General features: G+C 43.9%; 1 protein-coding gene across 6 annotated transcripts in view; it reads right to left on the reverse strand.

The window, feature by feature from the left end:
* col14a1b (collagen, type XIV, alpha 1b) overlaps window positions 1-27,541 on the reverse strand; it is a 130,765-nt gene that overhangs the window by 45,234 nt on the left and 57,990 nt on the right. For all 6 annotated transcript variants that reach the window (XR_003463533.1, XM_027286561.1, XM_027286559.1 and 3 more), the window contains 14 exons: window positions 26,798-26,959; window positions 26,465-26,634; window positions 24,779-24,905; window positions 23,688-23,833; window positions 21,648-21,777; window positions 18,100-18,239; window positions 17,681-17,807; window positions 17,406-17,545; window positions 16,477-16,609; window positions 16,313-16,357; window positions 15,571-15,716; window positions 7,917-8,046; window positions 4,754-4,876; window positions 4,141-4,290 (listed from right to left, as the gene is read on the reverse strand). Coding sequence is in view for 5 of the 6 variants with exons in the window: in XM_027286561.1 (XP_027142362.1) it covers window positions 4,141-4,290; window positions 4,754-4,876; window positions 7,917-8,046; window positions 15,571-15,716; window positions 16,313-16,357; window positions 16,477-16,609; window positions 17,406-17,545; window positions 17,681-17,807; window positions 18,100-18,239; window positions 21,648-21,777; window positions 23,688-23,833; window positions 24,779-24,905; window positions 26,465-26,634; window positions 26,798-26,959 (1,869 nt within the window). In the remaining variant the exon portion in view is untranslated. The remainder of the gene's footprint in view (window positions 1-4,140; window positions 4,291-4,753; window positions 4,877-7,916; window positions 8,047-15,570; window positions 15,717-16,312; window positions 16,358-16,476; window positions 16,610-17,405; window positions 17,546-17,680; window positions 17,808-18,099; window positions 18,240-21,647; window positions 21,778-23,687; window positions 23,834-24,778; window positions 24,906-26,464; window positions 26,635-26,797; window positions 26,960-27,541) is intronic.

Genomic DNA, 27,541 nt, shown 5'->3' on the forward strand with positions numbered 1-27,541 from the left:
GACAGAGAGAGAGAGAGAGACAGAGAGAGACAGAGAGAGACAGACAGAGAGACAGAGAGAGAGGAGCTGATTCTCTTATTTACAGATACAGAAAATCATCTGATGAATGATGTCGACGTTTGAGGACTGTCAGCCTTTGGCAGTCAGCTGTGGTGACACATGAAACTTCTTCTGGGCTCTAAAGATGCATTAAAGAGCCATATTAAAGGTTATGAAGAACTTTATGTTTTAATCACTTTTTACTGTTAATGTGGGAACAGGACTTAAACAGGATGCTGACTGTATCTCTGCATCTCATCCACCAATCAAGACTCTGCTGTAAGTCTGAGCCGGCTCTTTACTCCAGATCGTTTGTCGTACGAACGAAACGGCCAAATCAGTATTTGTTTTTAGATCCACCTCGTGTTGACTCTTCTCTTTTATTTTTTTTTAATCGCTAGCCCTCGCTCGGCTCCACGCTGTCTCTGGATTTTAAGCTTTTTAGTTTCAGGAGCAGGACCACTTCTTCTGACATTCCTATAAATATCCTCCTAACCCTCTCGTGTTTCTTTCTCCTATATTATCCGCTCCTTACTTCTCTCCATAGAGCTCTCAGGGGGTGCGTTGTGCTCGGGTGTTAGGGCGGACTCAACAACAGAAAGAAGAAGTAGAAGAGTTCACACTTCACTCAAACGTATATTGTTGATGTCACATTCAGGGGAATAAACCCGTGACGTCCAGATGACTTCAACATGTACGGCCAGTTGATTTCAAGGACACTGACGTGAGTTAACGTTGCTCTGGTGTGACTTCACACACACACACACACTCTATTTATGCTAATAGTATGTGTGCACTTTTATCAACCGACTTTGAAAGCATCACTCTCAAAGAGTTCAGAGACATTAGCATGTTTCTGTGAGTTCCTCGTTCCTCACAGTACATTTCACATTCCCTCTGACACAACAGAACATTTTCCATATTATTATTTTGAGCCAAAACATCTAATCTGCATTATTTTGGGCTCTGTGGACAAATGCATAATGTATCTCTGCATAATGTTTATGTAAAAACCTCCCGTGTGATTTCATTAGGAAACACAGAGGGAGTCTTAATTGAGCCTCTGAACAGCAAAGTACAGGTAGAGACAAAACCGCTGTGACTGAATACGCTGCTATACTCTAAGAAAGAAATCACACAGAAGAAAAGTTCCCAAATTCATACCACTTAGACTCCGCTCTCTCAGTCCACCTGTCAATCTCATGCTTCACCTCACCCTCACTCGTGAACAAGAACCCCAGATACTTGAACTCCTTCGTTTGGGCAGTGACTCACTCCCAACGTCAAAAGAGAAATCCACTTTTTAACAGCAGGGTGGTCTCAGACTTTCCTGGCGCTTCACGCTCGGCTGCAAACTGCCCCGGCGAGTACAGGAGGGGTCACGGTCCCTGAGAGACAGGGTGAAGAAGGCCTCAGACACCAAGAGGAAACCACTGCTCGCTCATGTTGTCAGGGTGAGCTGAGGTAGCTCAGGCGTGGCTCCCTGTGGAGATGTTCTAGACATGTCCAACTAAGAGATGAAGGGAGGATTTATCGTAGCCTGGAAACGGGAGCTGGAGAACGAGGCTAGGTAGAAGCTCAGGCTGCTCTAACGGTGCCTCAAATGTTTATTGTGACCAATATTTTTTATTTTACTCAGCAAATTACAGCAGTCATCTCTGCGTAGCGAGAACAGATGCAGATGACTTCAACACAAATGATGGCCTAAACCAAATCTTAATGAAAACCGATGATCATTTTTTAAGAAAGTCCTAGATCATCTATTTTCTAACTTAGCCATGTGGACAAAAGGAGAAAACATTGTTTGACAGATTCCAAACCTGTTCAGTATCTTTTTAATCACAGACGACACAAAAAGCTTCAGTACTGCTGGAATGCTAACACGCATCCATCAGCGGCTGTTGAACAGGAAAGTCCTTTTTGTCCTCCACAGCTGTGATACTTGTGCTGGTGCGTGACATTGAAGCATCAGTCCACTCATCTCTACCGATCCGCTGGCTTCATTAACATGCCGCTGAGCGATATGACAGACGCTCCATTCACCTCTTGGGATCCCACTGGCCTCGTATCATTATGAAGCTTTTTTACAACTCCACCCATCTCTCCATCTTCCTTCGTCCTTTCGTTCTTTGGCTTTAATCCCCTTCTTCCCTGCTCTTTCTCTTTGACCCAAACACCCCCAAACCTTCAAATCAACCAAGAAGTGTTTAATTGTCATGCAGATGAAGGAAGTGCCGTGTCTGTGATCCGTTTAAAGCGACATGTTTGGGCATTAAGCTGACACTTGCACTCATTGCTGTTACCCAGAGACAAATGAGAATGGATCAAAGGGGGAGGTTGAGTGTCCTGCTCAAGGACACTTCTGAGAGGACACATGGTTTCCTTCGACCGCTTTGGCTGTCATGGAGATCAAACCCAAGACCTTTGCGTTTGAAAAAGGACGGTTTCATCAATAGGCCAGCCTGTGGTAGTGGTGAAGTGGTTAATTATCATGCAGAAGAGGGAAATTCAGGCTCCTATTCAAACGGTCCTTGAGAATAAGTGATTGATCGAACTGGGTCAGACACTCAAAGAGCCTCAGGGAGCGTCCACATCTCCAGCGAGATAACTTGAATCTATCTACAGTTCTCGTTTCAGAGCTGTAATTAGGTAAAGTCACCATTAAAGGTGTCAGATGGATATCAATATATCGATGTTTGCAGGCGTCCTCTGATCCTCTGATTAGATCAGATTGTTTTATTCGCTTGTATTCAGACAGGTGGAGTGAACAGAGAATACTGATAACGCTTCATATAAACGATCAGAACACGGCAACCAAACAATGAAGGCACCGACAGCAAGATGATGTCAGAGCTGAATGAGACGAAGTCACGTGTTTCGAACTCCACTTCAGCATCCTTCAGTTTTCATACGACACAAAATAAATGAATATTAACTGATAATCTGTCAGCAGGTTACAGTTTATAATGTTAGAATGTAACAAAAGTGAAATAATTATTTTCCATGCATGAATCCGCCCCGTGGTTCAGAATCTGTGTTTTTTGTTGGCTCATGCTTCACCACTTCAAGTTTCATACAAACTGTGCGTGTAGTTTTTTTCCGTAATCCTGACAAACAAACAAGCCTGCAAACATACCCACCTCCTCCTCCTCCTCCTCCTCCTCCTCCTCCTCCTTGGAGGAGGTGGCACTAACAAGGCAGCAGCTGAAAACTTTCCCCGTGGAAATCTTTTAATCAGCGGTTCTGGTTACAGCGAAGACGGTCACAATAAAACTTTGAAGACAGTATCCTGTAATTAGTTTGGACTGCAGCTAAGAACGTCAGATGGGGAAGGAGGAACGAATGTCTTAAGTGTTTGAAAAATTCTTCTAATTGGTGAAAAACAGAAGAAAAAAACTGCAGCTGGCTCTGTCGTGGAGGTCCAACCAAAAATAACTGTTATAAAAATGCAATCAGCATCCGAAGCTGGAAGCGAAATGAAGAAGAGCTGATGTGACCGTAGGTGTGACGACTGATGCCGTTTGAAATAAATCATGAAATCGTGGCGTGAATAACTTCAAGTGTTCAAACAGAGATGAGGTTTGGGATAAACCAAGTCCAGATTTTTTAACATAAATACGTAAAAACTGTGAAGCGTGTTCTGTCTTCGTTCTCAGCAGCCATCGCTCTGATCAACAGTAAAAAACAATCCAGCGTCTCAAATATTCACTGTACCTCTAAATGATTTATTCTGACTATTTAAATGACTTTAAATGTAAATATCACTCATACACACACCATGTACGCTGTGCATACCGTCACATCCAACCTGCTTCATAAATCATATTTCATATCATATATTTTAGTATCTGTCAAGCTTGTTGTCTTTGTTTTTGCTGTAGAGTAAAAACTGAGTTTCCTTGTATGTCTTCACATACTTGGACAATAAAAGTGTCTGATTTATCTTCTGTGTTCGACACGTTTTGCTCCAGGATGATTCACAATGACTGAAATAACAGTTTGAAAATAAGTGTGTGTGGAGGCTGAGCAGCAGAGCAGTGTGTTGGTCATTTGTTTGCACTTTGTGCAGCATCTAATCATAGAAACACGCGATGGACTCACGGGTCTTGGCCCTCCCTGAAAGCGCCTCGCTGGATCCAGTGGTGTAGGAGGCGATGACCTTGACGCTGTACTCCGTCCCGCTCAGCAGGTTGACGATCAGCATGGTGCTCACATCCTCTCCCACGAAGGTCTCCAGAGCTGGTCCGGAAGCTGCAGACAGGGGCAGGATAATTGAGGTGACACGTCAAGGAGGTGCAAACGGTCAGTGGATGGAAGGAGCACAGAGGAGCAGGAGGAGTTCAGAGACCATCGTTAGCTTCAATCTCAGTGAGGATGGAGGATGATGAAAAAGTGACGCAGGCAGCAGAATGAGAATATGGAGAACATGAAGGCTGAGTGAAAAACATGCTGCTACTGTTGAGCCGGTTAAAAACAATGTGTGTTTGTTTCTACATCGAGCAGGGACGTGAGCTCTGATCACTTGAGATGCATGCAGAGTGTGAGCTGACGTGCTCGGAGCGTAAGACAAATGTTACAGCTCGGTATGAGTACGCCATTAGTCACCGCTGATGATCCTACACTGTGTGAAACTTCCATGTTGTGTCTAAGCTGACTTTGACTTTCAGACTTGTCAAGATTCGTCCAAGTTTTGAACTGTGTGTGTGTAAATTACCAGATACAGGCTGGTAGACGACCCTGTAGCCCATGGTGGGTGACGGGGGAACGTCCCAGCTGATCCTGAAGCGGTTGTACCATTCCTCCGATACGCGCAGATTCTTCGGGGCCGAAAGAGGAACTGAGGAGAGAAGAAGAGGACAAACAGATTCCATGTTTCTGTGATTTTATCTGAGTATGTGAAACTTTGGCTAAATAAAATATGGATGAGTGCGCGTCCAACATTCAGCCTTTTTGATCCATGTGTAACCTGAAGTTTAGAGAACATTCAACACGAGCTTCAAGCTGCACTTGAACCAGACAAAGAGGAAGAAGAGATTCAAGAAGACCAATGAAATAGAGTTATTAAAAAATAAATAAATCTATGAATAAAATATTTTTCTCTGCATGTCAGAACGATTAAAAAGAGTCTGGGGAGAAACTGGAAGGACGGAAACAAGTTGGCAAGGAGACGATAATGAGGAAGAGTCCGAGGAGAAAGTTTGATAACACTTAATAAAATTTCAACAGTCAGCACAGTAAAAGATAGAAGACACTGTGCAGCTGAAAGATATTAAATCCAGAACTGAACTAATAACAGGACGGTGTAGCTTTCAGCTCGTCGCTGCTCTCTCTACTCTCCCTGCGGTCCATCCTGGACCATGATGGATTCAAATCCTCTGCAGATCGCTTTGCTTAATGGGAAACATGAGACTTTTTCCTCCGTGAATCTGCTGCACGTTTAAAATGCTAAAAACCTCGGATCATTCTCTCTCCGTGTTCCATCACTCGTCCCCGAGCGTCCATCCCTCTCATCGCTTCACGAGCTGAAGCCTCCAGATTACAGCGGCTCTCGTGTCTCATTTTACCTCTTCACCTTCTGTGGTGGTTCACCATTAAAGAGCCAATCATCCTCTCCACGTTCAGACACTCTCTGCGTCTCTCTGCTGCATCCTCGCGTTTTCAAACACTCGCCTCTTTGCTTGCATTATCTCTCTTCTGTGTGGCCTCATCATTCTCTGACTGAAGGAACATTTTGAAGAACTTTTCATTCCATGTACTTTTCATTTTAAAGCCGTCTTCTCTCTTACTTTGTCTTCTTTGTAATTATTCATTTAATTAGTTTTTTTCTTATCGTGTCTTATCGGTTTTGGTCTTATCAAATTTGTAACTGGTTTTGTATTTATTTATTTTAATATTTTATCATTTTATTGCCGAAATGTTTGAAGTCCGCCGCAGTTCTTTTCATCATTGTCTCTTCTGGTTTTTACTTTTCTGTTAATCTGCTCTGTGACACTTTGGGCTGCTGTAACAATAAAGTTATGTTGAATTTCAGTTTTTGTTTTTGGGCCGTCGTCCCTGCGGGGGGGAATTATTGAACCACGGTATCAATTACATCATCTCAAATGAAGCCGTCGCCTCTTAATCTGTAAACAGTCAGTCACAGATTCTCATATAAAACAAAAGCAAACACAAATAACTGACCGCGTATTATCTGCGTATTTATTCGTTCAATTAGAAATTAGCCTTTTTCTTTGCATTTCACTCTTCAGTGTATTCCACGTCAGCCCATTTACTGTTTAAAATCACAGAGTTTATTTTTGGTTTATTCAAATCTCTGTCATCACATCTGTCCCTTCCCTCCTGCTGTGCAGCTCCTGAGCCGTCACAAACATCTCTCACTGACTCTTTGATTCTCGACCCTTCTGTCTCGTCCTAAATACTAAAATCCTTTCAACATTATTTATTTTTATCTCTCACTGAACTCTGAACCCTGCTTCCATTGCACTTACACTATTATTTTATCTTTACTTCTGTGTTTGACTTCTCTTTCAGCGGCCGAGTCTCAAACATTCAGTCGTCTCTCTTTCTATCCAGCAGCTCGTTTGCTCATTGCTTCAAACGGGTATAAAAATCAATCTCGTGATTGTCGGCCATCCGTCCCTCAACTCCTCCCTCGTCGTCTCACATGCAGTGTGCTCTGATTTCCTGTTTTTCCTTCACTCGTGTTTTCATCCTCTCTGTATTCCGTCCACACCTCTCCCAGTGTTCACCTCATCCCTCAGTGGATCAAAGCTTCAGATTATTCTGCCTCTTTTGTCACAATATCTCTCTTCAGTTTGAGGCTAAAAACCCAATCATCCCCTCTGCATTCCCTGTCATGCCTCCCTCAGCGCTCACCCCATCCCTCATAGGTTCAAATCCCCAGATTACACCGGCTCCGTTTGTCACATCATCCATCTTCACTCTGCAAAAACCCAATCATCCCCCCTCTCTGCATTCCCTGTCACTCCTCCCTGGGCGATCATCTCATTCCTCACTCGCTAACAGGAACCATTCATCATCAGCCCCATTGTTTAAAAACCGGAGAACGTCGTTAGCGTCTGCTAATGTGTGTGATGCGCCGCGCAGGAAGGCATGATGGGACGCGGTGGAAAGATAAATGACTTGAATTCGGCGTTTGCTCCGCGCTGAAAGTCGAGTGTTTGCTCTGTGATGCACTTGGCAGCAGAGAAAATCATTAGCCTCTTCAGTCACAGCGTTCAGTCACATTTAACAAAAGAAAAACGAATGTGTCCGACATATTTCTGTGTTCAGCGCCGCACTAAAGAAAACGGATGTTCGACATTGAGCTGACGGGTTTCTATCTCTCTTAACTGCCTCGAGGTAACGAGCCGCATGGAGGCAGAGGATGGCGAGAAATTATATTATTATATTCAGGTATTATAATAGATATAGAGAGATACCTGCAGACAGCTGCTTTTCCCTATATACGCCAAATATTTCCATAATTAAATGAACAGGTTTCCCACCTTGTCTCTTCAGGGTTTAACGTTTCACAGAGACGACAAGAAGGACTCCTCCCTCTCCGTCCGTCTGCTCTCTGCCTCTGGCAACAATCTTAGAACATTTTTGTTCAGTAAACAGATGAAGAAGACGAACAGACGATGAACAGCTCAGAGTATTTGAGTTCACTTTAAACTTCTTCTATCTTCATTTCATCTAGAGTCAAGTCGTCCTCTTCGCAGCCTGGCAGATTTGAACATCTAGCAGTTATCGAGCACATGTTCCCCTCAGAGTTGTTGGACACAAACAGAGCGTCAAATAAATGTTCGTGTGGCTTCGTAACGGTTTTACTGTGTGTAATGGTCTCAGCACATTGAGCGCTGAATGTGACTTACGTGTCCGTCCCATCCGTGACGCTGTTGGTCCTTCTCCGTCAGGGTAAACAGGAGTGATGGCGACTTTGTACTCAGTGTCTGACAGCAGAGGCTGCAGAACCAGACTGTTCTGACCCGTGGGCACCGTCCTCTGCAAGCAGAAACACACAGAGTTTAAAACTGAAAACATTCATTCAGTCATTCTGATCGTGCTGTTCGTTCAGCACGCTCTATAAACTCATTATGGGTGTGGCAGTTACGTGCAAACTCAAGATCCATCAAATTTCTAATTATTTCTCCGTCGTTGGTTTCACCGATGTCGGATTTCACCTCCTAAAGTTCAGCTGCCAATCAAACGTGAGACGATCTTCTTTTTGGATATTATGTTGCTGAAGCTCTGGGCTCAGTCGTGGCGGCTCTGACTTCATAATAAATCACTTCATGGGTAAGACAGTCAGCAATGTTTAGTGTTTTTTTAATTGGATCTCATTAATTTTATTGATGTCAGGCCTCAGATATACTGTGAGATCAAACAGTATCAGGTGAAGCGGTAATCTCACGATACGATTTTAAAGGGGCAGTGTGATTTTGGTGACATCTTGTGAGTGTTCCATTGACTTGGATTGAATTAACTGAACTGAAAACTTAAAGCATCAATTACACAATATATGGCTCTGGCTGGGCAGAGAGTCTACAGCTTGCACACGCTGGACAAAATTAATCAGATTTTTCTCATATCACACCTCAAACAGAACTAGTGAAGAGTTTTTGAATTAAAATATTATTTTTCAATCCCTTTGCCTGACATACATGTGCAGTTTTTCAACCAAATACGTGAAGAACAATAAAATAATGCCCTTTCAATTAAAATGGTCCACTTCTGCTTTAAGCATGAAGGTGCTGGATTTCTGTTCTCCGCCATTCTCTTGAATCTCCTCATTCTAACTGCGTAAACAGTTACATGTCTAGACGAGTATCTAGACAGGTAACTTGTTAAAAAATGCTCTACAGCGACACTAGCGGCTGGCTGACCTGATCGCTCTTCCTGCAAAGGGGAAATGGGCAGCGAGCAGAGTAAAAAATCGATACTTTCTGGGGAAACAAAATATCGATATATACCGCAGGATCGATAAAGCTGCTCAGCCTTAATCAGGTGAAGTGCTGACAGCAGGACAGTCTGACTGTTGCTCCACACATGCTGATACCTTTAATACACACCTGCACTGTTTGCTTTCCACAAAGTAGGATTTCATACTGTGAGTAGCAAAGTTGGGGATTAATAACGGATGAAGGATTATAATTCCAAAAAAACAAAACGTATTAGCCTTTTAATGGAGGTGAGGCGCCGAGAGCTTCTGCAGCGAGTGTTTCTGCAGAGGTTAATTGTGTCCAGGTTTCCTGCTCACCTGTCTGTGAACTGTGGCTTTTTGTTAAGACTGATCCCTAAACGACTCATTGGTCCAGGTGAGCCGCCGCACTCGAGCAGATAATCTGCTTCTTCACCCCGCAGGCTCCTTTTCTCTCCTCATCTCTGCCTCCAACTCTTTCTCCTTCTGTTGCTCGGTTTCTCTCTTTACATCTGATGTTGATGAATTCTAATCACTAATTTATTTATATTGTATTTCTTACTCTTTTCCTGTAGAAGTCAGCCTTCTCGTCTCTGATAGTCTTCTATCACACAGCGTAAAGTTTCAGTATGGAGCGTGTGGAGCTGAAACCACCATCATGTTTCAGCTTCCTAACTGTGATGACTGAAAACTGAAGATCGTTGTCACCTTCTGACAGCTTACGGATCAAATCATGATAGAGTCCTAACATCGTAACTGTGTAAACGTCTGTTCAGTGGCTGTTTTGCCTGATATAGTGGATTAATCTCATCCGCGCATCACATCACGGCTCACTGCACACAAAGCGGAGATGTCAGGAGTGACGCCTCAGTGAACACGAGAGCAACTTTTCTCCTGTAAACAAATCCTCTGATATTTTGTGATATCACCCAACGCTAACACAGGTTCATTCATCAGTTCAAACATTTTGGTGCTTGTGGTTGAGAAACTGTTTAATATGTCAAAGGTTGACTTGTGTGTGTTCATTCCTCTCATTCTCTCCAGCAGTCTTTGTGTCCGTCTTCCTGTCGCCGTCCGTCTGTCCGTCCGCCCACTTTGCATTCTGAGCATGTACCGTCTAGCCTGGCCTCGTCTACAAACCCTCTCACTCCCCCCCACGAAAAATACATGTCAGTCAGACAAATACTGCGCGCCTTGACAAATCAATTTCAGCCCAGTCTGATGAAAAAGGCAGCAAGCCTCTAAACTGTCACCAAGCCACACAGTTGGAAGAAACCAGCTAAAGGTACACTCCTTTTACTTGACTTTGTAAATGCAAACATGGTTTCATCAAGTATTTATAGGATTCAGAAACCCAATCTAGTTTTGACAGCTGTGTTCAGGCCCAGAATATTAAGTCTGATCCCTCTGAGAGTTTGCCGGAGCTCCAACGTTTGAAGGCGAACTGGGGTAACAGTCCATTTAAGGTAGCTACGTATATGACAATGTAGCTGCTGAAGCTTCAACCCTTCAACACCAACTAAAGAAAACACACTACTGTATATACAAGACTGCAGCACAACCTGAGACCAGAACGGTCTCTGATAAATCAACCACCAGGAGCTTCTCAATCAAACTCCCTGAAGTGGGTGAACTGTCTCAACATTGAGCCAGTGCCAAATCACGAGGATTTATCACAAACTCACTGACATGAGGACCGGAGGTGTGTTTAACATCATAAACACAAAAAGCATCACCAACAATCAGTGGAAAAAAGTGTGAATGGTGTGAAGGATGAGACAAAGAACCAACTTCAAACAGGAGCCGGATGCCTTTGTGTGAACAGAAGGAAAAACCGTGACGCCCGAACTTTTTAATCCTCCCTTGACGATGTTTTCACCTCCTGGAACAACGTTTTGCTGCTGAGCAATAATAGCCGAAACTCTGTTTGCACACAGTGGAATTGCACTTGATGCCCGGCAGCTTTGGTTTATTGGACGCTGAATGAAGCATCACAGGGAAATAACGGAGCTTCACTGCGTTCAGCATCACAGCTGTCCGTGGACAGATGGCTGCAGAATCAAGTCGCCCCGCGGCTACGGTGTAGATACTGACATCTGGAAAAACAGTGACAGAGCCATCCAAACTTCTATATTTATCAGCTTGTAGAGAGGTGAGTGTTATAAGTAGAGTACTCTGACGCTGCAGTAACTTTTTTGGACCATTAGGGGACAGAACAACTTACTGACAGCTTGTCAAGTTTTTCTAGATAATGAAAAACAAGATCATGTCATTGGAGTCGTGTGTGCGTGTGTCCACCTGATGAACGTAAGTCAATATTCACTCTCCTTGTTTGGTCTCCACCAACTCATGAGAAAAATATCTCCATTTGTAGATGCTAGATGGAGGTTCTTAGTCCTCCAGGTCATCTTTCTTTAAGCGGGGTTAAATCTCTGGATGTAGATCCATGAAGACGGTTCGCCTCTTAAAGAGGCTCCTTCTGACTTACAGGTGGGGAGATCCGAGCATGAACGTCTGAACGGCAATCCACGCTTTTCCAATCCACACACCTCGTATGACTCCAACGACCATCGTCCAAACCGGAGCTCAGGTGACTTTAACAACTCGTGACAACGGCAGATAGCATCTACGATCACGCCTCGGCTAAACACGCGGATCTCCAGACCAGTCAGTCAGAGCGGAAGAAGCCTCTTGGATGAAAGCTGAGACGTCCGGTTGCCCCACATTTAACCCTCCTTGAAGATAGCTACTAGATGTTCCACTTTCTTTAACCAGCTAGTCTATAGTTAGTCTGAACCAGACCACCAGAATAAAGATCCTCGTGCAGCATTTGGGTTTAATCACATAAAGATGAAACCGTCGTCACTCTCCAGTCTGCTGTCAGAGAGACACATTTCAGTTTTTACAATGCTGCATGAAATCTGTGATTTCTGATATGATTTGGTTCGTCTGTATTTCAATCAATTCGGCTCCAGACCATTAATTGACTCCTTCATCCACCACCACATACTTCAAATACTCTGATTACAATGCCACACTCTCACCACTCACTCACAATGACAATAACTCTGCTACAGCACATCAGACCTTTATGTCGTACCTCACACAGTGGGATACTGATCGCACATTAGCACACCAAACACGTCTCACACTGGACTGAACACCACCTCCACCTCCATCCATGGTGAGCAGGTGAGCAGCTTCATGGACTCATTATAGACAATAAACACATGACTTCTGTCCATCAGCGTGCCCAGCAAAGACTCCATGTCATCTGCTGCCTCCACCTCCTGCTGTTGTACTTTTCCTGCCTCGTGTTAACCACCTCCAACAAACTCCAAAATCATCTGCCTTCCCACGCCCAGTTTCAGAGACCCTCGCAGAAGTCAATGAGACTGATCACCCCGCTCAATCAACGCTTCACATTACTTCCATCTGCTCGGAGAAACACGACCTCGAAATGGAGTTTTCACTTCCCTGAACAAACTTCCTCTCTCTGGGTTTATTTCTGCTCTTCTCTCAGGTACCAAGACAAGAAAAAACTTTTCACAGTCCATAAATTGTTTGTCAAGCACAAGTTTTAAATTTGAGGAATATAAAAACAATCCTTCATGGATGATTCATCAATCATTCTGCACACCTGGCTAAGAGCACACCTGGACAGTTAAAATCGTTTGAAACATCTGGAGTCGTCTTCTCTATTTCTTCTCTTTAATTTACAAAATTTAAATAAAATATGAGATACATTTAAGATAATGTTGCTACACGTGAGGAGCACTGACAAGCGACAAGAGAATTAAATTGTGTTCAGTTCAGCCGGCACCAGGGTTGTTTGGTACTGATGAAAATTTAAATGTGAAATGTGAGTAAAACCATGTGGAACAGCTGGTCAACACAAATCAGAAAGTTTCAGTGATAAAAGCTGCGAAGAAGAAAAAACAAATCACAAACTATTGGCAGTCAGAACTCTCTCCCTCTCCAGACGTCTTGCCAGAGAAAAGTCTGAAGAAACCGTCCAAAGAAAAAGTTTTGGACTGAACTTAATTTAGAGGACGAGAAGACTCTCAGCGAAGTAACTTGTTTTCATTGACTTCATTCGAGAGGGATGAATTTATGCCGTTTTAATTTCTTCAGAGGGGTCAAAGGTCACAAAGAAGCTCACGCAGAGTCTCTCAAAATGTTTAGAAATTTCTGCATAGAATCTGTAATTTAAATCTGATGTGATTTGGTGCATCATCTCAAATCAACATCAAGTTTTTAACAGTTTAAGACCAATTTCCATCAGAAGTGAAGTGGAATAACAGCCATGCAGAAATCAACGGCGTGTCAATTTGTTGTTTTTAATCATTTCTCTGATGGCCGCTGTCGCTTCCTTGGCAGCCACAAACCACCGAGTGAAACTTGCTTTGAACAAAGTCAGAGAGGAAGCCTGCCAGGCCCCCGCTCCCCAGAAGATAGACATCTAAATGGTAGCTATTGAGTGCAGCACTTGGTGATTCATAACCTGACTGGATTGCCAAACAGAGCCCACAGCTGTTCGCACTTTGATAAGAGATCTCATTTAACAAGCCGCCTGAGTGGGCAGCTGGTGGCTCTTTATTGTCAGGATGAAAAGGCTGATGTGGGGCCTGTGGCCAGTCGCCTACCAGCGTGGTGACACACCTGACAACTCAGACCTTTGGAAATATGGAGAATTTCTGGAGGTACTTGACACGCTGTACACACCTCACTGTGCAGCTACAACACACAAAGATGTTAACTGGAAACCCAAATCTTTGTGTTCTTCTGTGCAGTAAGCATCTAAAAAGGATAAGAAATGAGTTTTAATCCAGATTTGAAATAATAAAGTTTTTGTTCCTGAGTTGGGTTGAACTGGCCGTTGTTGTGTGCGAACATTTATCACAGTTCCTATGAAGGATTATGAAGAATCTCTCTGCTCTCACTCAATCTGCCTCCAAGCCAGCTCGTGGCAGAAAGAAACCGACTTCACAGCATTCAGTGTAATCAATAAACTCACAAACCGTCGGGGAGGTCGCTCGATAACTACAGACAGTATAATAACTTTCTGAACCAGCTCTGAGCTGCTGATCGTCGTTTCTTTGACTGTTTCTTCAAAAGTGTGTCGACGTGGCTCCAACAGAAAGAGAAAGTGAAGTTTCACCTGAAGTGTAAAAATATTTTGGGTTCGTTATGAAACTGTGACAAATTAGACGATGGCGGGCCGTCACAGTCTCGGTAATGAATGGGAAATACTGCTGATGTTGTTTTTAGGTGGCCACGGCGGTACATTGTTTAGCTTTCGGCCGTACTGGTTTCTAATAGTCGAGCTTCACTCAGATTTTTGTGGACGCTTAATGAGACAGGTTAGAGACACGTTGTGTTTTTTGTGAGTTTTGTGGCCACCACAGTTTTCTTCAACACACTGGAAGCGTTGGTGAGTCAAGCGGGAAGCAATCTGTAGCCACTAAATCCCACACATGGACCTTCAACATGACTCACACATGGGAAGTTATCGTATTAACAGGTACACTCACGATCTGGCATTTTTAAATGTGCACAGATGACAGAACAAATATTAAATCCTGATTTTACAGATGCAGGTTTACTTTGAGGCATCGTCTCTGTTTAGCATCTTAATGTTTGCCTGTCCAACATGTTGATACAGACGTGTACACACACAAAGTATTTCCACCATATTAAAACTGCATGTTTTTGCATCAGTGTTTGTTTCCTATAAAAGTCTTCTGCAGCTCTCTCTCTTTCTTTCTCCCAGTCTGTTGAGGCTCATTAGTGTGAAGAGCTGCCATCCTCTCTCTCTCTCTCTCTCTTTGAAGATCTGCCACAGTTTTCATCATCATTATCGTCATCTCCCTCTCTCTTCCTCTTGACTCAACTCTGAAGGCCTGCCATCAACTTCAACAACACTGTCTTTATCTTCTTCCGTCTTTCTCTCCGTGGGGGAGTCTTAATCAGACGACCTGCCTCCGTCTTCATTGAAGATTGACACGTTGAAGTTTTGGCTTTGTTTAAATCAACATCTTTTTTTGTTCCTTCCATGACTCCTCAATCACCTTGTACAACTCGACAAATCCTTTGAGTCAAACACTCAAACTTTTCTTTACATTGCTACACCATTTCTGTGACCTCTTACAGTACCGAGTCCTTATTCTTACCTCAGTAATTACCCCCCCTGAGCTTAAATTGGCTCGACTTCAATTGGTTGAAAATGTGAGTCAGCCGGGCTTTAAACCAACAGAGCACATTGCCTCAATTCTGGCCCACTAACAATGATTTCCTGTTCGCTTCAGGATTCAATTCAAGATGCTCTTGATCACATTCAGCTCTCCATGGCAGCTTATAACCCAACAATCAGATCTGCTGACCAACTGCTCTTAAATGTCCACACAGACAGTCCAGCCTCATAAAAAGGTGGACCATTTTTTTTAGCTCCAACACGATGGAACAGCTGAGTCTGCACCTGCATTGGCTGAAGTTTGCCTCTTGCAAAAGCTCCAGTAGCCTAATGCTTTCCAACATGTGGAATGATCGGCCGTGCAGCTGAACGCTCCTCAGTGTGAAGTGTTAAAACTCTCTTTGAAAAGTCTCACCGTCTCCTCTGCTCGGTCCCCCTTGGCGCTGATGTAGTTCAGTCGATAATGTCGGACATTTCTGGAGTCGACGGGCTGCCAGGACACCCGTATGCTGAAGGTGGTCTCCTCGTCAATCCTCATGTTCTTAACCCCGAACCGAGGAGCTGCAGGACCAGAGAGTCAAAGTCACACTGCGGGTCACGATAACTTCAACTCTCTGAGGCACAAAACTGTCAACAGTCTGATGTTCTCTCAGAAGAACTGATCATATCAACCTGTCATGATTCTGGCATTTAATTTACTCAGGTTCAGCCTAAGAAAGTTTGTGAGATCATATCTGACAAGCTTCATGACGGATGATACACCATCTGCCTGAAGACGTGAGAAAAGATTTGTATCAGTGGAACAGCTCCAGCAGACTCATGAACCGAACTTTGCTTCCTGATATTTTCTTAATCTTCTTGAACCCTGAAGAAGAGATACAAACATCTTTTCTACACAATGTCAGCTGTATGTCTCTGACCAGCACACAAAACTTTATTAAACTAATAAAAGTTTGAAAAGTTGAACCCTAAACTCACAATTTTATGACAGTATTACACCGTAACATCAACAAACAACATAAGTGGAATTATTCTGCTCATTTCGAGCTCTATGTTCTCAGTCTGAATCTGATTTCCATGATCTGACATCATAATTTATCAAGGATGGACAGAACAAACAAACACGAGTCGTCACAACAGCTGGAATGAAGATTCACCTTCGGTGGTGGTGGTCGTCGTAGCGACTGTGGTTGTTCTTTCAACTAAAAGTGAAACAAAAACATTTAATTAATCAGCCTGATATCAATCCGTAGAAATATAATAAAGAGTTTAAAGGATGAAATTCATTCAGAAGTTTAAGTTGTAGTGAGATTTTATTTACCGGTGGACTCCACGAGGATAACCTCGTCACTCTCCGCCTCGTTAGTGTAGACTGCAGTGAGGAGGACTTCATACTCCATGGCAGGGCTGAGTCCTTTTATCAGGTAGGTGTTAATGTTTCCGTTCACCAGAACCTGAAACAGAGAGACAGACGGATGGATGGATGGAGGGAGGCTTGTTTTAGAAGTGCCGTTATGTGTGCATGTAATAAAAAGTCAGTGGTAGATAATCAGATGTACGCAGTAAACAAAATATTTGTCTTTAGAGTTTAACCACCTTCACAGATTTCAGTCAAACCTTTGTCTATCTCACAGCAGGAAGCCTCAGATTTAATTTGTAGCAAACACACCTTTATATTTAACGTTATCTCACTGCATGAAGAGGGAAAGATCAAACTAGAGACAAAAGGCAGCAGATAAATGTCAGACCGAGAGGTGAAGTGAGCGATAACACGTGTCTTGTTTTTGGGATTATCGTCTGTGAGATAATCTGCAGAGAGAGACTCATTAGACGACTTGTCTTTTTATGTTCGCCTCTGCTTCATTTTATATCTTAATCGAATCTCCTGATTCGAGTCTGTCAGGTGAGATAAAACATGGCTCTGTTGTTCAGTATTAGTTTAAGTATCTCAGAAAACTGATGGAGAGGCTCTTCATTTACGAGACCACCTACGCCTCTAACCTGATTTATTTATGAGTTTGTATGAGTTTAGCCTTGTGCCCCTGCAAACAGGTTTGAGCAGAGGAAATCAATAATTAGACAGACGATTCATGTCGGTGTGGAGTTTTACAGCCGACGCTGAATGACTGATTTTCTGGTTCCAGCTGAACAATAAAGTTGTAAAGTCGTTATGTCACAGTTTCACTTTTTCAACTAGAAAAAATGTATAGACAAATATGAACACACACACACAGACACACACACACACACCTCTTCACTGTCTCCTCCATCAGTGGGAGTCCAGATGAGTCGGTACATCACCACATCAGAGGCCGGGTGTTGCCATGACACCCTGAAGCTGTCTGTTGAGACGTCACTGCTCGTCAGATCCAGCGGGTCTGGGACGGTCTCTGCACACACACACACACACACACACACACACACACACACACACACACACACGGATGCATTATTTCTGTGGCTCATGTTTATTCCTATATTTTAATATTATGTTGTATTCTAATGATACTGATGCAAGTTGTTACTTGTGGTGAAGCTGTCAGTCACGGCCTCAGCCTGTCCCTCATCATAGATGGCAAAGACACCGACTGTGTACTCCGTCAGGGACGTCAGGTTTCTTAGCAACCAGGTTGTCACACGGCCGACATCCACCTGTAGACACAGACAGCACAGATTTCAGACGTTCCCTCAGGGCTTCAGTTTGTTCTTTATGTGCAGCCAGACGTGGATTTTTACCAACATGCAGATTCAGAATCCTCAGAGCTGTACAGCAACAACAACAACAACAACCACCCAGTGATCCCGTCAGCTAAGGTGGCACGTCTTTTTTCTGAACACTGACAGGACCTGAACTGCTGCCAGTTCAGCAGCAGGAGCACATCACAACTGTGAGAAGGTTTGTAGCTGCTGCTCCCATTGGCTGAAACCTGCAGGATGCTCTCACCTCATTGGTCTGGACTCCGTTGGTCTTGACGTACATGATGCGGTAGGCTTTGATCTTCCTGGAGCTGGAGTCCCAGGTGAGCCGAGCGGAGCTGTGGTCCACGTCTGTGAAACGCAGGTTCCTCGCCGGGGTCAGCGGCACTGAGGTGGGAGGAGACGTGACAGAAAGCAAATGTTAGCACACACTGTAAACATCCAGATCCAATCCATGACAGCGGTAAACTGAATGCAGGACACTTGTTTACCAGCAGCTCTGTTTGGTTCACACCACAGGAACAGCAGACGATTTGCTTTTCCTGCGAACTCTTGTTTATGAGCAAATAGAAAGTAAAAATACATTTTTGAGCCGTAAGCACGGAGCACTCGGTGTTAAAAATCACAGTCATGTTAGGTAAAAGAGACGCCTACCCCACCTCCAATAATTCATGTTTAATGTTGATTTTATTATGGGGAAGAAATCACTGACAACTTAAGGTTATTTCATTATTTAGTCTCCAGTGTCAGTGTACAGTCTGTACACTTGCTGTGCACGATAATGAAGTTTGATGTGTGTGTGCATGAATCAACCAAACATGGGAACAGCTTCTTGTGAGCATACACTGATGTGGTAAAAGCTGGCCAGCGCTCTGTATGAATATTTAACTGATGCTGTGTTGGTTATCGTGTTCGACTCTTTGATCTGATGATATCAGCTGCAGAAACATGAATGTAAGCACAAAAACTCAGTTTTAATAAGAACAGAACGACTTTTATCAGGGGTCAAAGGTTACACACTTACACACACACTTACACACACACACACACACTTACACACTTACACACACACACACACACACTGGGGTTATTACACTCCACCATTTCAATTATAAAGTGGACAGAAGCTCACTACATCACTCGCCCTCCCTCAGGCTCTGCCTCAGCTTCCTCTCTCTCTTTCATTCGTTCTCTGTGACGAGCTGCAACGCTTCACATTTTTAATTCAGCCAGGGAATCTGATTTTCTCTCAGAGGCTCAGAAACTTTTATGCTTAGAATTACTGATCTGTTTTTTCTTTTTTTCCTGATAGCGCCCGCCATCGCTTCACCTCAATTATACCGGAGGTCAGAGTAAAGACAAAGCAGCAGAGGGAGAGAGGAGGCGAGGAAGACACTGCCTCTGCTTTTTCCTCTTTCTGTCGACCGGGCCGGGGTCAGCGCAGAAATGAGGAGGACGGGAAATTAAAAAGTTTAGAAAGAGTCTGTAAAGTTTCCAAATGTGTGTGTCCATATAAAAACATCCACAACATTAAACGTCGCCTTCACACAGATGACACTGAAGATCAGGAGTCGTCGTCTAATCTGCAGTTTCAGGAGAAAGAAGTGATATTTTTATTATTTAATAAAAGTCTAGATGGATGTGTCACATAAAGACGTTCTGATCTTCGGGTTGATTGATGCATGATCACTGATGCAGCTATAGGTTGTTGACAGTCGACAAATATCTAATATCTTTTCTTTGACTGATATGACAAACATTAAGTTGATCTGCTGCTGCGGCAGAAAAAGAAACAGCAACAGAAAAAGAAACTTCCAGGAGGATGATGTAATAAAAATAACATAAATATCATCATGGTTATTTCTTTTTACTCTTTTCACTGCAGTGATAAACTCATTTGTGTTAAGGATGAAAGAAAAAAAAACAGTAAAATAACTGGATGAAATGAGGCAGAGATCAGCGCTGATGAATATGAGTAAAAAGCAGATTAAACTCATCTCCACATGTCCAGACGCATCATGTGCTGAAGCAGAAAACAAGAAAAGAAAAAAGAAAAAGTGACCACTGGCTGAGGACGAGTGCAGGACAGAAGACTGAATTTAGTTTACCATGAATGTTTGAATACAAAAGTCTTTGGCATGAAGCTGTTTGATGGATGAAGAAAAGTTATTTTACCATAAAAAGTTCTCAAAAAACAACAACCAGCCGCCAGCGTCCTTATCTGACCTGCATCCAAAGCTTTACACACATCATAAAGACATAAACATGCCCTGACATAAAGCCACAAGCCACAGATCTTAAAGGAGACTTCACAAAACGTTAATTAGTGAGCGTGGTGGGGACTCGTCGAGGCTCCAAAACACTTAAAAAATGAAAGTGAGGTGCAAGAAATAGCGCTACGAGGGGAAGCTGGAAGCGCCGCGCCGTGTTTTTGGCATCGGTGGTCGCCGGTTTTGTTTGAGCAGAAAACGTGCCGGGACGTGACTCGAACATGCTGCAGCTGTCCTGGGAAAGCCACGTAACTGCGAGCAAACACTCTGCGGATGAAAAACATTCAGCATAACTGCAGCAGCTGATTTGACTGATTAGAACAACTTGAAGCAGCGTGAGAGCTGATCAGAGAAATTAGCTGCTCAAGTGTTTGGAGTAAAAAGCTGCTTCCTCTTCCTCTGAGAGTCAGTCTGTCCAATCCTGCGAGACTTAAGATCTTTGAAGACCGCCTAAACTTCACTGTAAGGTTTCTAAAAACAAGAGCTCTTCATAAATAAACATGCACGTCTGTCAGGGGACGTGTGCTTTCCTTCCTGCAGAGCGTCAGCTGGGAATAAATCCAAATACCTGTGGTAAATAAAACATCACCACAACGGCAGCAGCCTCAGTTCAGAGGGTCATAAACTCTGTGAGGAACTTAATGAAATGGGGTTTCATCAGTGAGTAGACGGTTTTTACCGACTTGATTTGAAGTTTTAGGTTTTAGGCTCAGGTTTAGTTTAAGCTTAGACGTATCGAAATAGATTACATTCACATTTACGCTGACACTTTTATCTGAAACGACTTACAGAGAAGAGAATCACACGCATTCACACGATGATGGTGCAGCCTCCGGGAGCAATTTGGGGTTCAGTATCTTGACACTTCCGACATGCAGGCTGGAGGAGCCGGGGATCGAACCGCCGATCATCTGATTAGTGTTGTATTTGTTTTGTATATGTGAGCAGATTATGGAGCACGTAAACAAACCTTTACACTCACATGAATCACGTGTAGCCTCAATTCGATTGCTCACATGAATTAAACACATAGTTGCATGCGTTGCACTTACTGTGACCTGGATGATGTCCGCGTTATCATCACACATTTATGATGATATGAGCCGTTATCTCTCACAACAGATTTAAAGGATGTTGAGAGAGCAGCCAAACTTGTATATATATATACTTATATATATTTCCTTGTATCAAACTCTGTATTAGAGCCGGTTTATTACAGTTTACTGTGACCCAGCTGCTGTGTACTCTGTGTGCTCCGTCCAAACTGACCTCAGATCAATGAGTCTACGTGTACGCTAAATTTATTTTCTCCTCACCTCGTCAGACAGACTTTCCAACATCGATCTCTGCTCGCTTCAAAGCCAGCAGACTTCATTGACAAAAAACTTCATTTTACCTCGCAGAACACGAGAGCTGCCTCGAACATGTTCAGAATCGTTCAGCTGCTGAGCGAGGTATCGAGGTAACATTAAAGAGATACGATGAGATGAATTAATGAATTGACTTGTGTGTGTTTGTGACTCACATGTGGTCTGCTGGCTGGTCATGGGGTCGCTGGCCTCCTCTCCGTACATGGCGTACACTGTGACCGTGTACTCGGTGGCCGGAGTCAATCCCTCGAGCTCCACCTCGTTCACCTCGGCCTCCACCTTCACCTGCGCACACACACACACACATGCACACAACATGAAGGTATGTGCCTTTAGCAGAAAGAGGATACAGTGTGTCAAGCAGACATCTTTATCTCTCTCGCCTCCATCTTATCTTGTCCACATCTATCATACAGTATCATCTCCCTCTCTGCATATCTCCCCGTCCATCATCCCTCCATCAATCCGCGGTCCTGTCCGGACACGCAGAGAGTGGAGCTGTGATTGCATAAGATGATTTCTGAATGTGGCTGTGTCTTTTTCTTCTTACTTTCAGCAGGTGGGACCCGTCAGGCTCCTCAAAACTATGTGACTCATGTTCTGAGCTGAGACATGAGGAGGATGGTTCTGTGTTTTCTGCAGGATGATTAACTGCTGCACTAAAGCTGCTCACACACCTCGAACTGAACCATCCTTCACCTTCTGAAAGACGGATGTTAAAAAGTAAAGAAATCTGGCAGAATTCAGGCGCTGACAAATGTTTGTCCATCTGCTCTCCTCGGTGGTTCGTCGCGTTAATGAATTGTTGTGATGAGGAGAGAAATCAGATGTAGATGAAGTTATTTATGTTCCAGTTACACTCTCGCTGACTGAGCTTAAATTAGATGTTGAAACGTGACTCCGGGACACGTTGTTAAATGTAGTGTATCGTCATGGATTATAATGTAAAATGTTTGACATGCTCCTCTTTCACTTCAGCTGCATCAGGAGGATGTCGGTTTGGCCTCAGTGCTGTCATGCTCTGTCATGTACAGCTACAAACACGCAATAATACTGACTGTGCACTGGTTTGAGATCAGATCAGACTCAGACCAAAGACTGAAAAAGCTAATTTATGACTTTACTGCTCGCGTGCATCTTAAATCGTGAAAAAATGTGAGGCGTGAGCTGAGAAAGCTTCTTTATTATTATTTCCACAAACGTCAGAAGTGAAATTAGATGCTAAGACCTTCATCTGTAACCCCGAAACTGAAATGAGGAGAAGTGTTTCTTCTTCTTTGGTATTTTAGTTTTGACTTTAAATCTCTCTGTTGCTGTTCACATCCTTCAGTCTGTGTTTCTCTCTCTCTGTTTCGATCTGTACTGAATTCCACAGCTGCTCTGTGAGGAGCTTTCTTCTGATCCGCTGTGAATGATTCTGGCTTTGGCCCAGATGAATCCACACGTGGCCCATACGAGCTGGAGCCAGCCAAGCCCAGGCTGTGACAGCAGTGCCTCAGAGTCGGGCTTATCCTCACCACTGGAAAGCATCCATCCTGGTTCTGATGCCTCCCTAAATTGTTTTTATTGCTTTCTGTCTTAAGGGGAATTTGACGGTAGGCGTAATGAGGTCCGCTGGGAGAGAGAGGAATACAGACGGCTGGCTGTGCCCTTCACACCTCTCCTCCTCTACCTCATCTGTCTCGTCTGCCTCGACTTAACCTGTCGAGGACTTGCGTGTTCGAATCTTTCTCTGCAGTTTGATTTTGATGTTTTCCTCCATGTTGATGCTCTTCCTCATGTCTGACTGGTCATTTTAGCTTTTCAGACTGAAGCTGTGGAACTCTCAGGGTAGCGGATTTGTTTTTCCCTGACTGTTGTTTGTTTGGAGTCTTGCACCGTAGGGAAGCTGGAAGGCTGCTCGAGGTTTGTTGTGCTGTTTACTGCGCTGCCTTGAGAAGCCGTAGCTGTGGCTCAACTGGTTTCATCATAAAAGATAAAAAGGATCAGCTCGACATGCAGGACGGAGGGAGAATGACAGAAACAGAACATGAAGGCAGATTTCAGTTTATCAGCTGTCTGTGTTGGGTCTGACGTTGTGTCATTGTTTAGTTGAACAGAAACTTTTAATCTCAAAACTGTTTTTGAGGTAGTTTTGATATAAAGAACTATCAAACAGAAAGAAATCAACATCAACACTTCTTCTCACTCCTCACCTCCTTCTCGTCTGCGGGGTCTCCCTCAGTAAGCGGGGCATACAGGATCATGTACCCAGAAGCCCCGGCTGCGATCTTCCAGCGGACCCTCATGGTGCTGTGAGTGATATCAAACAGCTCCAGGTCGTTGACCATGGGCAGAGCCACTGCACGACACAAACACAGAGTTCTGGTTAGTGCCTGAACCAGCAGCCAGTTCATAAACAAATGAATAATATTAATGCTCGGATAAAATGAATAAACATTTGGATCGCTAAGACGTCAAAGTCATGATCGTCTTTCTTCTTGCGTTGTTATCGGGTGAGATCGCTGCACTGAACACAAACATACGTATATATGGATATTCACATATAAACACCACACCCCAAAAGTCTGTCAGTGTTTAGCATCAGTCAGTCCAGCCCAAGCAGCAGTGGCAGCAGCCAAAGCCCATTAACTTTGGTACAAGGTCGACGTGCAGCTTAGCATTCATCCTGTACCGACAGGGAGGAATTCCCTGTCATTCATCAGTGAGCACCGGGCTCAAAGAGGCCCAAGAATCCTGCCAGGCTTCGGTTCAGGCCTCGGGCAACATAACCAGAATTAGAGCTCACCAGGCGTCCTGTGAGACGTGGACGAACCTGTGTAGAACACCTGTGTAGCTTTTACAGCCCAAACTCAGTCAGTGTCCTCTGTCATGGTACGACACATCACTGCCAGTCGATCAAACGTGCTTCAGTGATGAATCAGACACATTATAGATGGACTACATTTCCCAGCATGCATTGGAGTTTGTGGATCTCTACCATAGACTGAAGAACTGAAAATGGACGTCGTCTCCGTGACATCACCCACAGGTTTCTCAGTGTGGAGGCTCTGGCTGCCGCCATCGCGGGTGGAGCTGAATGAAATGAGCTTTTTGTACCAGGCTGTAAACATGTTGGACATTTGGACATGGGGACTTATGGAGACTGACTCACTTCTGGAGCCAGACTCAAGTGGACGTTAGAGGAACTGCAGGTTTTGGCTTCATTTGCCTCCATCAGGAGGAAGTTGGAGACTCATCCCCTCCATCAATCCTCCACCTCCTCACTGTATCCTTGTAAACTTACGTGTGGTTGCACTTCCTCTCAGGGCCTCGCTGGCTGAGCTGCGGTAGATGGCAAAAACGGCCACCTGGTACTCCGTCAGAGAGTTCAGGTAGTTCAGCTCCACGCTGTTCTCCGTCCCCTGCACCACCTGAAAGACCGAGCACACCGGGTCTCAGTCTGGATGCTGCGGTGATACTTTAAAGGATCTTCACGTCTTGTTTGGTGTTTATTTTCAGTTTGTGTTAATCCTTTTTTTGTTAAGTCCTCTGAGCAGCGTGCTAAGGGAGCTGAATCTTTGATGCCATTAATATTTAAAAATAACTTTAATTAGCTCTGATTTTGTGCTCTTAGTCACTTTGTAACAGACAGCAGCACTTTGTATGTCAAAAGTATTAAAACATCCAAAGAGCTCCTGTTTATTAGCATCTGCATATTGCAGAGCTGCAGACACACGGCATGCTGCTGAAGGCATTCAGCTCTTCTCCAAAGACAGTCAAATGGAGTGGAACTAGATCAGATTAGCTTTGATGAAACCTCAGTTTTCCTTGTGGGGAAAGTGGGCCGTTCCAGCTGCAAGTTGTAATAAACATCAAAGAGACGCTGGATAAAAATAAGAGGGGACGCCATAAACATAAATATCAAGTCAGAAAATTACAGCACTGGGTTGTTTGTGTATATTATATAGGTGGAGAGACTTCAAACTGAGTTTAGATCAATCTACTGCACAGGTTGTCAAGTTTAAGAGGTCTGTGTAAGTTCATCATGTTCAGTTTGTCAGAGGTGTGCTGTTGAACTGTAATCTATTACCTACCATCAGTGATAGAACTGGTCTGGACAAAATAACAGAAACAGCTGTCAGTATCACTTCTGGTGTCATCTTGTGCTTCATTAAAAGAAGACGTTTTACTGCGGCACGAGGAGCTGCTCAGTTTTTTTACGATCGCCGAATTGCAAATTCTGCAGAATTGTTGCCATTTATGATCCAAATCACTCTGAGAAATTAATTTAACTGGCAGAACTGACCCTTAAAGGATTAGTCGAGCAGCTTTAATTAAAACGCTGCCATTACATGTGTCGGCGTTCTGTTTGTCCTCTGCTGGGAAATCAGGACCCTGCTCATTTATAAGGAGACAGATGAAGCACTTAATAAGAAGTCAATGGATTCATTTAAATTTAGTTTTTTTTATTGTGGCAGAACAACAAGCTTCTTCTGTACTTTAACAATCCAGAAGTAGTGATGTTGCAGGGTTAACGTCCTCTCTGTCTCTCTGAGGTGTTAAGATCCAAAATCAGTGCACCCGGAGGACTCTAAGTTTCACATTTCATTTGTGTTAGTGTCTCTCTGTCTCTCTCTCTGTGTCAGCTCAAACTGATCGGTGATGTAAAGCAGCTCTGGTTTGTTCTGTGGAGCCTAAATTTGAAAGGTTTTCTTTTAAATGCCAAATTGCTTCATTTGGAAACTTAAGAGGCAGTTTGGCCTCATGTGCTCTGAATAATTTGGCACACAGTCATCAGACCAGTCATCATTTTAATTTAAACTCAACTCCTGCCATTTCCTCCTTACACAACAGACCTGAAGGGTTCATGTGGATTTTCATTTCTTGTAAGCAAAGAAACTTTAAAGTTTGAGAAAATAATTTGGTACCCAGAGCAGCCAAAGGAGAGAGAGACGGCTCTGAAATAACGAGTGGACATGATGACGCGTACCTTTTCGTCCGGCTGTCCTCCGCTGGCTGGGTAGTAGACCACACGGTATTTCTCCACTTGGCCCGGTGCGTGAGTCCACGTTACCCGGAAACTGCGAGCCGTGATCTCAGATGTCTTCAAGTCACGAGGCGGAGCCACGGAGCTGGGCGGGGGTGCAGGTTCTCCTCCACCTGGAGAAAAAGATTGAAATTTACAGTTTAGCTTCATCAGAGAACGTCAAACTTTATCAGCTGTTTTCAGCAGTCTGTGTGTAGATATATAAATATATATATGTTTTTTATGAATGATCACAGGACAGGCTGTCTGTCCGTCGAGTCATGTGACTGCTCAAACCTTTGAGCTGCTTGTCGAGCTTCTCCACCCGGTCGCACACGGTCTTGGTCAGACCTTCCACGATGTCGCTCATCACGCTGAAGTCGGCCACGTTGTAGACGTGAGTCTCCTCAGGAGGAGAGGCGATGGCCTTCAGCTCGTTCTCATCAGCGTTTTTCACACCTGGAGGACGAGGACAGAGACAGAGAGACAGAAACAGACAGACAGACAGACAGACAGACAGACAGACAGAGACAGAGAGAAAGACAGAGAGATATAGAGGGAGAGACAGAGACAGAGGCAGAGAGAGAGAGAAAGACAGACAGACAGACAGACAGACAGACAGACAAAGAGAGACAGACAGACAGACAGAGACAAAGATAAAGATGATCAGACAGACATGAAGCAGTTCCTTAGAAGTTGTTTGAAACAAGTTGATGAATGTATAATAATGTTTTTAACTCGCTGTCCCTCTGTCCTCGTCCTCCAGGTGTGAAAAACGCTGATGAGAACGAGCGGAAGGCCATCGCCTCTCCTCCTGAGGAGACTCACGTCTACAACGTGGCCGACTTCAGCGTGATGAGCGACATCGTGGAAGGTCTGACCAAGACCGTGTGCGACCGGGTGGAGAAGCTCGACAAGCAGCTCAAAGGTTTGAGCAGTCACATGACTCGACGGACAGACAGCCTGTCCTGATCATTCATAAAAAACATATATATTTATATATCTACACACAGACTGCTGAAAACAGCTGATAAAGTTTGA

Source organism: Larimichthys crocea, chromosome XIII (assembly GCF_000972845.2).
Source record: "Larimichthys crocea isolate SSNF chromosome XIII, L_crocea_2.0, whole genome shotgun sequence".
Taxonomy (NCBI): domain Eukaryota; kingdom Metazoa; phylum Chordata; class Actinopteri; family Sciaenidae; genus Larimichthys; species Larimichthys crocea.